General features: G+C 35.6%; 1 protein-coding gene across 1 annotated transcript; it reads right to left on the bottom strand.

Annotated features, from left to right (window-relative positions):
• Window positions 1–3,059: 3,059 nt before the first annotated feature.
• LOC128659607 (gamma-crystallin 1-like) lies at window positions 3,060–10,652 on the bottom strand. The gene is made up of 3 exons (XM_053713195.1): window positions 10,644–10,652; window positions 9,580–9,822; window positions 3,060–3,344 (listed from the first exon to the last, which is right to left on the bottom strand). The coding sequence occupies exons 1-3, from the start codon at window positions 10,650–10,652 to the stop codon at window positions 3,060–3,062; spliced, it is 537 nt and encodes a 178-aa protein (XP_053569170.1).
• Between the last annotated feature and the right edge of the window lie 573 nt (window positions 10,653–11,225).

Here is an 11,225-nt window from a genome sequence, read left to right as displayed (position 1 = left end):
TACCCTGGGACAACCCAGAAATGTACCCCTCTCCAGATTTAAAGCTTCCAGACACCAGGACATGTATGCAGCATAGCATCTTGGACATGCCAGGGATTGCAGTCTGCATACATCTGCGTGGCTCCAGATAAGGCTCCAGTACATCATATAGGCTCAAGAGCTGCTGTCTATTGAGCCTATACTTGTCGAAAACCTCAAAGTCGCTCATGTTATCCAAGGTGAGCCTCACCCAGTGAACACAAGGACCCCTAGTCAGTCATTCCCCACGCCTCTCTTGGAGATGCCGAGCCTGCCTGATTCTGTTGTACAAAACTTATCCAACAGCACCTACACACTCTAACTGGGGGTTATCCATATTTGCAAAGCCAAGCAGCACAAAGCCAAACAGCAGAGCAAACACACAAGGAGTAACAAGGTATGCAAACACACAAAAGCGATTTGATACAATGTCGATCACAAAGGATGCTTTGGCCATGGTGTTTGGGGGATTTATAGTGCAAAATATCCAATGGTAGCGTGTTCGTAATGATGATTGTATATACTTGATTATATCTGAGCAGCATGAATGCTTTCAAAGTGGGCGTTTTTTTTATTGTTAAAATTTTGTTTTTCCCCAATAAATCGTAACGTGAAAGTGCAAAATCTAACATATACAGTGCATCTTCATGATGTTTATATGCGTAACAAATACTTAGTAAACGCGATGTTATGTTAAAAACCATACGTTCACGCTAACTTTATTGAAAGTGCATACTTGTGCATAGACATGGCATAGAATCTGTTTGATCAATGTTGCTGAAATATTGTTGCAAAACCATAAAGTAACGGCTGACATTTATAATATTATATATATAAGTGATTGTCAAGATCTCAACATTTTATGTGTCCCATTGAAATCACAATAATAATGAAGATCTTCCAAACCTCTAGTCTACGTATATATAATATTGAGTGAAAAACTGATGAAAAGGGCGGTAAAGTCCTAATGCTGGAATCTGTATGGTTGAAACTTAGAATGATGTAATCATATTACTTACATGCCTGTCTAGTTTCCAAATCTTCGTTCTCTTGTTGTAGTTTGCAGAAAAAAAGGGGGGTAAATAAAAAAGTGCTAGAGTTAATAGCCCCTAAGCCTCTAATTCCTATTATCTTCTTCCTAGATAGTGAATAATTTGAAGGAGATGGGGAGGTGGAAATGAGGCGCTAGAGATAGCACTAGGGGTTAAAAGTACTATGGATAAAGTGATATCTTACTTATTATTATAATAATCTGATGTGATTTCAACATCTACAAGCCTTTAACTCTCTAAATACACACTAATATAATAGTAAGATATCACTTTATCCATAGTACTTTTAACCCCTAGTGCTATCTCTAGCGCCTCATTTCCACCTCCCCATCTCCTTGTTGTAGTTTGCAACATTCTTATTGTGTGATGATTAAAAAGATAAATGTGTGCTTTGTTGTTGTGTGATGTGTGTTATGTACATATATGTTTGTATTGTGATTCTCTCCCACATATGTTCATCTATATAAAGCAGGATAGCATTGTTGTTCCTTCCAAAAAAGCGACAAATAGAATATTTTCTAATGATATCTTATAATGATACAGAATTCCTAATGGTATATTATGTTTAAATTGTGATGTTAAAGGGACACTAAATCCATCATTTATATTTCATAATTCAAAGAGAGAAACCAATGTTAAACAGACTTCCAATGTACTTCTATGACGTAAATGTGTTCATTGTTTATATATATAGTTTGTTGAATGAATAGCAATGCACATGTGTGATTCAATGACAGAAGGCATGTATGTGCAGCCAGCAATCATCATCTGCTGATCCTATCTAGATATACTGTTCATCAAAGCATATTAATAGAATAAATTAAATTAAATAATAGACGTAAATGAGACAAGTGTTTAAAATTGACTACTGTTTCTGAATAATGAAATGTAAAAAAGTATTTTTTATGTCTGTTTAAATATGTGTTAATTCTTGAGACTGATTTTGTATTGGTGATGATACAATTGTTTGTGATTTATAGTTGATGTAATGTAATTTCATAAAAGATTTTGATGTGGTACTGATGTTCACACATGTAAAACACATAACTCCAGTGTCAAATAGTATATTTCGTGATCAATTTGTCATTGTGGGACCTACGCAAGAATTAATTAATTAGTCCAACAATTATTACGCTGCCATTACAAGTTTTAAAAGAGAAAAATATTGCGTGCCTTACAGAAAGAGGCTGGCGCCGTGCACAAGCACATATTCCCCATAGAAGTCAATGGAGGCTAGAAATTGAAAGAAAAAACTTCCAACACTTCTGTTGAGCGTAAAGTGAGTGACGTCATGTCATTCTGTGAAAAAGTACCTGAAATAGTGATAATTTCATATTTAAACAATGTTGTGTGCACGTAATGTGCTGTAATTGTTTGTATGTATCGATTTCTGTATGTATGTGATGACATTTGTATGTAGATGCAGCTAAATGAGAGTAAGTTCATGTATGTCTATGTAAGTCAATGTAAAATGGGTTTGTGTGCATATTTGTTTCTAACACCCGAGATCTAGTATATTTTATCCGTTATATATATATATTTTTTTATTTAAAAAAAATAAATAAAAAAATTGTAGAGTATTTGTATGAGTGTAAGTGTATAATATTTTTGAAGTGATTTGTGAATGTTTTTGGTTGCGATATATCATTAACTACTGGTTTTGGATAGCGTTTTGGATTTGAGCATAGATGGGGATTTTTGTGGTGCTACGGAGGTTTTTTGAAACTTGTAATGGCTGCCTTAGGGAAAATTATGCGTTATGGGCCATAACGCTACTATTTGACTCTTAACACTCAACTCGTAATCTAGCTGATAGTAAATAATGGTAAATAGTATCTGTTGGATACAACTATCAAACTGAAACACTCATTATATGATTATAAAAATAAATTACACAAAAATATCTTCAGAGCTTTATTTGTTATAGATTTATGTCCAGTTACAAATATGCTGAAGGTAAATTAAATAGATATTGAGTGAGATACTTTATTAAACATTTTGATAAAAATCTTGCACTCTCCTGAATGAGCTGACTCTTGGAGTAAGAGCTCCCCAGTCAGTGTATCTTCTATATTCAGCAGGTCTTAAATAATATTGACGTCCTCTGAAATTTTGCTGATCATAGAAGACCCAGTGTCCTTCAAGTACATTGCAAGAGTAGATATCACGGAAGTTAAATTCTGTAAAGACATTTGGACAGTCTTCAGTAAACTCCATCATTTGACCTCGAAAGTCTTCCTTCTCATAGACTCTGATCCTGAAGGAGCCTCTTTCCTGTAATATATAACAACATTAGAACATATAAAATAAGTTTTCAAAGTCTACTGCAGTGTTTATCAACTATAGCAATGGAATACCCAAACACACAAAGACACAAACACACACACAATAAGCAAAATATTTGATTTTATTTATTATTGATTTGTCTGAGGTGTCATAAGGTGTATAATATAAAAATATTGTATTTTAAAAGAATTCCGAGGGTGTGAAAAAATCCAATGGTGTTGGGCATAATAGATTTTAAAACTTTCTTTCGCTTTTATATTGTTTATCCAGCTAGAATCTTGCACCAGTTGCTATCTCTTGGGTACATTAACACATTTGAGTTTATCCTAATTTTAACTAAACTTTTAAAACATGATCCATGTATTTTTTTGTTTCATTTTGCAGCATAACTACCAAAGTTGATTTAGAGTACTATAACTAACCAAACAATAATAGCACATCAAGGATATATTTTATTCTTCTATTCAGCAACCATTCTGTTCTATTATATTGTGGCCAATAATTAATTAAATAATTCATTCATTCATTCATTCATTAACCTCTTAACCAAATATAATGTATGTATACGTAAAGTTACATCCCAGATCTGTAGTTTCTGAGCGCCAGGCATCTGGAGGGAGCAGGGAGGGAGTGGGATGGGAAGCTCACTACAGAATGAAAGGTGGGGTGGGGGTCCTTAGCTAACGATCACCAGAGGGGGGGTACAGTATACTACAGAAACATTTAAAACAAAAGAAAAAAGCAAAGCAAATATATAATTATTTATGGGTACTGGCAGACAGCTGCCAGTACTAAAGATGGCCACAATACGTGGAAGGGGGAGACATAGAGAGCTATTTGGAGGGATCAAGGAGATAGGAGGATTGAGGATGATCACTACGCTACAGAAAAAAAATAAAAATAAAAAAAAATAAACTGCATACTGGTAGACTCTCTGCCAGTACCTAAGATGGGGGTGACCAATAATGGATGAGGGAGGTAAGGGAGCTGTTTGGGAGGGACCAGTTAGGGATCAGAGGGTGGGAGGTGTCAAGTATTAGTGTAATCTCTACACTAATGCTAAAATTAATTGATTAACAAGCACCCTGATTAACACCTTCACTGCCGGGAATAATAGAAGTGTGGTGCACAGCTGCAATTAGTGGCATTCTAATTACCAAAAACCAACAAAAGGGATCCCAGAGAAGCTTTTATAATTATTTGTGTCATGATTGCAAATTGTAAATAAATTCAGTGAAAAACCCAAAGTTTATGAAAAATTTAACAATTTTTTTTTTACATATACCATCGCATTTTGCTGTGAAATGGTGGCATGAAATAAACCAAAACAGGCCTAGATAAATAAATTGGGTTGTCTACTTAAAAATATATATAGTTGTGACAGGTAAAAACAAACAAACAAGGCTCTATTTTGTTTAAATTGAGTGATAGCAAAAATGCTATGGGCAAGTACTTCTCTTAAATTCCTGGTAGCGAAGGGGTTAATTCATAACTATCTATCATTCTGTCTATTCATTTATATCTGTAATATACAATGTTTTTGCTTATTTTTATGATTATACATAAATGAAATTGTGTTCTTACTTTTAATACTCAGAATTTACGGATGGTTTCTTGTTTTAGCACAAAGGGCAAGATTAACGCTTATGCTCAAGCTTTAATTGCACTAGAAGTAATTTTTTTGCTCCCGTTGGGTTGCACTCGTATTATGAGTTGAAAGTAAATAGTTATCTCTCTTGTGCTACCCTGAAGCATGCAAAAAGCCGAACTTAAAATATCGCTCACCCGATAACTTATTTCCCCATAGAAGTCAATGGAGCAAAAAAAGTGGAAAAAACACCCTACTCACACGCAAACACGATCACATATTCTCATGTGCGCTAACCCGACATAAAAATATGAATATTTCACATTCCAATGTTCGTCACATACAAGAATATGTTCTATGTATTGATAAATAAATATTTCTACATATATCTACTGGTATTTTGATACACTATATCTATACCTTTATATATAGATGATTAAATATAGGTATATATATATATATATATATATATTATCTCACAAAAGTGAGTACACCCCTCACATTTATGTAAATATGTATGTATATTTTATGTATATCTTTTCATGTGACAACATTGAAGAAATGTCACTTTGCTAAAATGTAAAGCAGTAAGTGTACAGTCTGTTTAACAGTGTAACTTTGCTGTCCCCTCAAAATAACTCAACACATAGCCATTAATGTCTAAACAGTTGACAACAAAAATGACTACACCCCTAAGTGGAAATGTCCAAATTGGGCAGGTGTGTTAAATTTGGTGCTATCTCTCACACACTCTCTCATACTGGTCACTGGAAGTTCAACATGGCACCTCATGGCAAAGAACTCTCTGAGGATCTGAAACAAATAATTGTTGCTCTACATAAAGATGGCCTAGGCTATTAGAAGATTGCCAAGACCCTGAAACTGAGCTGCAGCATGGTGAGCAAGACCATACAGTGGTTTCACAGGACAGGTGCCACTCAGAACAGGCCTTGCCATGGTCGACCAAAGAAGTTTAGTGCACATGCTCAGCGTCATATCCAGAGGTTGTCTTTGGGAAATAGACGTATGAGTGCTGCCAGCATTGCTGCATAGGTTGAAGGGGTGGGGGTGTCAGGCTGTCAGTGCTCAGACCATACGCCACACACTACATCAAATTGGTCTGCATGACTGTTATCCCAGAAGGAAGCCTCTTTTAAAGATGATGCACAGGAAAGGCCACAAACAGTTTGCTGAAGACAAGCAGACTAAGGACATGGATTACTGGAACCATGACCTGTGGTCCGATGAGACCAAGATAAACTTATTTGGCTCAGATGGTGTCAAGTGTGTGTGGCGGCAACCAGGTGAGGAGTACAAAGACAAGTGTGTCATGCCTACAGTCAAGCATGGTGGTGGGAGTGTCATAGTCTGGGCCTGCATAAGTGCTGCCGGCACTGGGGAGCTACAGTTCATTGAAGGAACCATGAATGCCAACATGTAGTGTGACATACTGAAGCAGAGCATGATCCCTTCCTATCAGAGACTGGGCTTCAGGGCAGTATTCCAACATGATAATGACCCCAAAACACACCTCCAAGACGACCACTGCCTTGCTAAAGAAGCTGAGGGTAAAGGTGATGGACTGGCCAAGCATGTATCCAGACCTAAACCTTATTGAGCATCTGTGGGTTGTCCTCAAACAGAAGGTGGGGGGCTCAAGGTCTCTAACATCCACCAGCTCTGTGATGTCGTCATGGAGGAGTGGAAGAGGACTCCAATGGCAACCTGTGAAGCTCTGGTGAACTCCATGTTAAGGCAGTGCTTGAAAATAATGGTGACCACACAAAATATTGACACTTTGGGCCCAATTTAGACATTTTCACTTAGGGGTGTACTCACTTTTGTTGCCAACGGTTTAAACATTAAAGGCTGTGTGTTGAGTTATTTTGAGGGGAGAGCAAATTTACACTGTTATACAGGCTGTACACTCACTACTTTACATTGTAGCAAAGTGTAATTTCTTCAGTGTTGTCACATGAAAAAATATAATAAAATATTTACAAAAATGTGAGGAGTGTACTCACTTTTGTTAGATACTGTATATATATATATATATACAGGGAGTGCAGAATTATTAGGCAAATGAGTATTTTGACCACATCATCCTCTTTATGCATGTTGTCTTACTCCAAGCTGTATAGGCTCGAAAGCCTACTACCAATTAAGCATATTAGGTGATGTGCATCTCTGTAATGAGAAGGGGTGTGGTCTAATGACATCAACACCCTATATCAGGTGTGCATAATTATTAGGCAACTTCCTTTCCTTTGGCAAAATTGGTCAAAAGAAGCACTTGACAGGCTCAGAAAAGTCAAAAATAGTGAGATATCTTGCAGAGGGATGCAGCACTCTTAAAATTGCAAAGCTTCTGAAGCGTGATCATCGAACAATCAAGCGTTTCATTCAAAATAGTCAACAGGGTTGCAAGAAGCGTGTGGAAAAACCAAGGCGCAAAATAACTGCCCATGAACTGAGAAAAGTCAAGCATGCAGCTGCCAAGATGCCACTTGCCACCAGTTTGTCCATATTTCAGAGCTGCAACATCACTGGAGTGCCCAAAAGCACAAGGTGTGCAATACTCAGAGACATGGCCAAGGTAAGAAAGGCTGAAAGACGACCACCGCTGAACAAGACACACAAGCTGAAACGTCAAGACTGGGCCAATAAATATCTCAAGACTGATTTTTCTAAGGTTTTATGGACTGATGAAATGAGAGTGAGTCTTGATGGGCCAGATGGATGGGCCCGTGGCTGGATTGGTAAAGGGCAGAGAGCTCCAGTCTGACTCAGACGCCAGCAAGGTGGAGGTGGAGTACTGGTTTGGGCTGGTATCATCAAAGATGAGCTTGTGGGGCCTTTTCGGGTTGAGGATGGAATCAAGCTAAACTCCCAGTCCTACTGCCAGTTTCTGGAAGACACCTTCTTCAAGCAGTGGTACAGGAAGAAGTCTGCATCCTTCAAGAAAAACATGATTTTCATGCAGGACAATGCTCCATCACACGCGTCCAAGTACTCCACAGCGTGGCTGGCAAGAAAGGGTATAAAAGAAGAAAATCTAATGACATGGCCTCCTTGTTCACCTGATCTGAACCCCATTGAGAACCTGTGGTCCATCATCAAATGTGAGATTTACAAGGAGGGAAAACAGTACACCTCTCTGAACAGTGTCTGGGAGGCTGTGGTTGCTGCTGCACGCAATGTTGATGGTGAACAGATCAAAACACTGACAGAATCCATGGATGGCAGGCTTTTGAGTGTCCTTGCAAAGAAAGGTGGCTATATTGGTTACTGATTTGTTTTTGTTTTGTTTTTGAATGTCAGAAATGTATATTTGTGAAGGTTGAGATGTTATATTGGTTTCACTGGTAAAAATAAATAATTGAAATGGGTATATATTTGTTTTTTGTTAAGTTGCCTAATAATTATGCACAGTAATAGTCACCTGCACACACAGATATCCCCCTAAAATAGCTATAATTAAAAACAAACTAAAAACTACTTCCAAAACTATTCAGCTTTGATATTAATGAGTTTTTTGGGTTCATTGAGAACATGGTTGTTGTTCAATATTAAAATTAATCCTCAAAAATACAACTTGCCTAATAATTCTGCACTCCCTGTATATATATATATATATATATATATATATATATATACACACACACAAAGTCCAAATAGCTGATCGACCCACCTACTGGCAACTACCTTGGTGCAAATATGTAAATAATATCTACAAATGAAATGCACTCATGGGACCTTTTGGGTTAAAAAATCCAAAATTTTAATTAACGTTTCCGAGATGTACAACTACCCTGGTGAAGGGGATTTGTACATCTCCGAAAAGTTAATTAAAATTTTGGATTTTTTCACCCAAAAGGTCCTGTGAGTGAATTTCATGTGGATATATATATATATATTTATATTTATATTTATAGGAATATATATTTAGAAATATTAAAACATATTCTGCTATGTGCAGAACAATAGAATGTAAAATATTTACAGTAAATACACACTATAACACGTTATTTGATGTGAATGTTGCATAAATATGATTTACATGTTATCATCCACGTAACTGCACAGGGTTCAAAGGCACCTATATATATCTATATATGTATACATATGCTTGGATGTGTTTATATGTGTATATATGTCTGTAAATACATATATACACATATAAATACATAAATGCATATGTATACACATATAAACATATACATACTGTATACATACATATACATCTTTAGAAATGTATATATATGTATGTCTATGTTAAAACCCTTTGCCTACCTTTTTCTAACACCTGAGACCTCATATTGTTAAACCCTTATAAGTTTTTTTGTAATATATATTATTAATAACTTATATTAGATAGTGTTATTATGAGTGTAATGGTACTTTGTAATGTATTTATGATGTGTTTTGTGACAACTTTTGTTTTCCGAAACAGTTTACAACAGCTCTGAGGACACGCTAACCCCTGACAAGCGTTAACTTGAAATTCTCTCAAGTGATCCTGTTTACTTTCAGCTTGTTATACAAGTGCAATTTAACCCGTGCGCAAACAAACACGAAAACACGTAATATGGCCCAAATTATTTTAGGATCTTAAGATGATAACATATGTAGTACCTGAGGGATCAGTCGACAAGAACGAATTGAATCATTGAAACCCAACCAATGCTGAAAGTCAGGATACTCTCCTCTTCTCAAAAAGTATTGACGTCCTCTGTAATTAGAATTCTCATAGAGCATCCAGTTTCCATTTTCCACACGGATGGAGTTGCAACGGTTAAAGTAGGAGTGCAGGTCAGAACAGTCAGACCTGCACTCATAGGAACGTCCTTGGTAGTTCTTGTCCTCGTAGAATATAATCTATTGTCAAATGTACAGAAAGTATATTTAAAATTAAACATACCATATTTCAGAAATAATCTGTAATAAAATTAATCTAAAAACATTTTTCTTACACTGCTTGAAAAAATATTAATAGGAAAAATATAAATCTGTATAAATGGATACAAAGAAAATACACTGTTATAGTACAATTAAATCCACAATGTAGATTGTTTTAGCCAGTAGATTACATGGTTATATTTAAAGGGATAGTCTAGTCAAAATTAAACTTTCATGATTCAGCTAGAGCATGCAATTTTAAGCAACTTTCTAATTTACTCCTATTATCAATTTTCATTGTTCTCTTGGTATCTTTATTTGAAAAGGCAAGAATATAAGCATAGGAGCCGGCCCATTTTTTATTTACAACCTGGATAGCACTTTCTGATTGGTGTTTAAATGTAGCCACCAATTAGCAAGCGCTACCCAGGTGCTAAACCAAAAACGGGCACCTAAGTTTACATTCAAATAAAGATACCAAGAGAATTAAGTACAATTGATAATAGGAGTAAATTAGAAAGTTGCTTAAAATTGCATTCTCTATTTGAATCAATTTAATTTGGACTAGACTGTCCCTTAATATCCCTGTTTCCTTTAAGCTTTTATGGCCTTAGTATAAAAAAGTGGTATATTTTGTACAGCAATTGTAGACAAATATATTCAATACATACATAAGTTCTGATTGACAAAGTATCAGTATATCCACAATGATTCAAGAATATGAAACAGTATTAGTTTTATGGATTAAAATCTACTGCATTTTAGTCTAAAACACTATACAACATTTTATGATATCTCACCTTTCCCATTTTAGAAGAGTGTTCAGAAGCTGATGCTTTCAATTTGCAGAACAGCTTTTTATTGACGCTATTAGTGCTGGGTTTGCATATGGTAAACAAAGAACAGCTATTTTCTGTCCATTAAGGGGAATTATATATATACATACTATTTTACTGGTATGAAATGGAATGTTCTTTTTTACCTTTAAAACCTATGCATTTTTGTGTTTAATGATTGTAAGCACAGCAGGGTAAATGAATGGAGATAAAAAGGGTTATTGTGTCCCGACTATAACAATAAAACTCCCCCAGAAAAATGTGCTGTAATCTGTTAAATACAAAGGTCTAGATCTTGTGTGATCCTTTATATTAGCTCTGCTATGAAAAATCAAATCAAAGCATCTGTAAAAATGTTTATTTGAATTTGGTGTCTCATGATGTGTTATTCACCAGACCCAGACTTTTGAACTTTCAGTGTTAGTGATACAAGTTTGATAACTACAACATTCTTTTACTTCAGCCATTCTACAAGTGCTGCTTATGTAGGTTTCTTTTTATCAGTGTCTCTCATGCTATAATATGCTATTGGATTTATTTAGTAAT

The sequence above is a fragment of the Bombina bombina genome, chromosome 1 (genome assembly GCF_027579735.1).
Source record: "Bombina bombina isolate aBomBom1 chromosome 1, aBomBom1.pri, whole genome shotgun sequence".
In the NCBI taxonomy this organism is placed as follows: domain Eukaryota; kingdom Metazoa; phylum Chordata; class Amphibia; order Anura; family Bombinatoridae; genus Bombina; species Bombina bombina.
This window is presented reverse-complemented; position numbering and strand designations above follow the sequence as displayed.

What these genes read in the sequence shown, in the direction of transcription:
- LOC128659607 (XM_053713195.1), bottom strand. An exon ending in CTTGTCGACTGATCCCTCAG is followed by an intron (nt 3,345 to 9,579) that starts GTACTACATATG and finishes TATATATTACAG; the next exon opens with GAAAGAGGCTCCTTCAGGAT.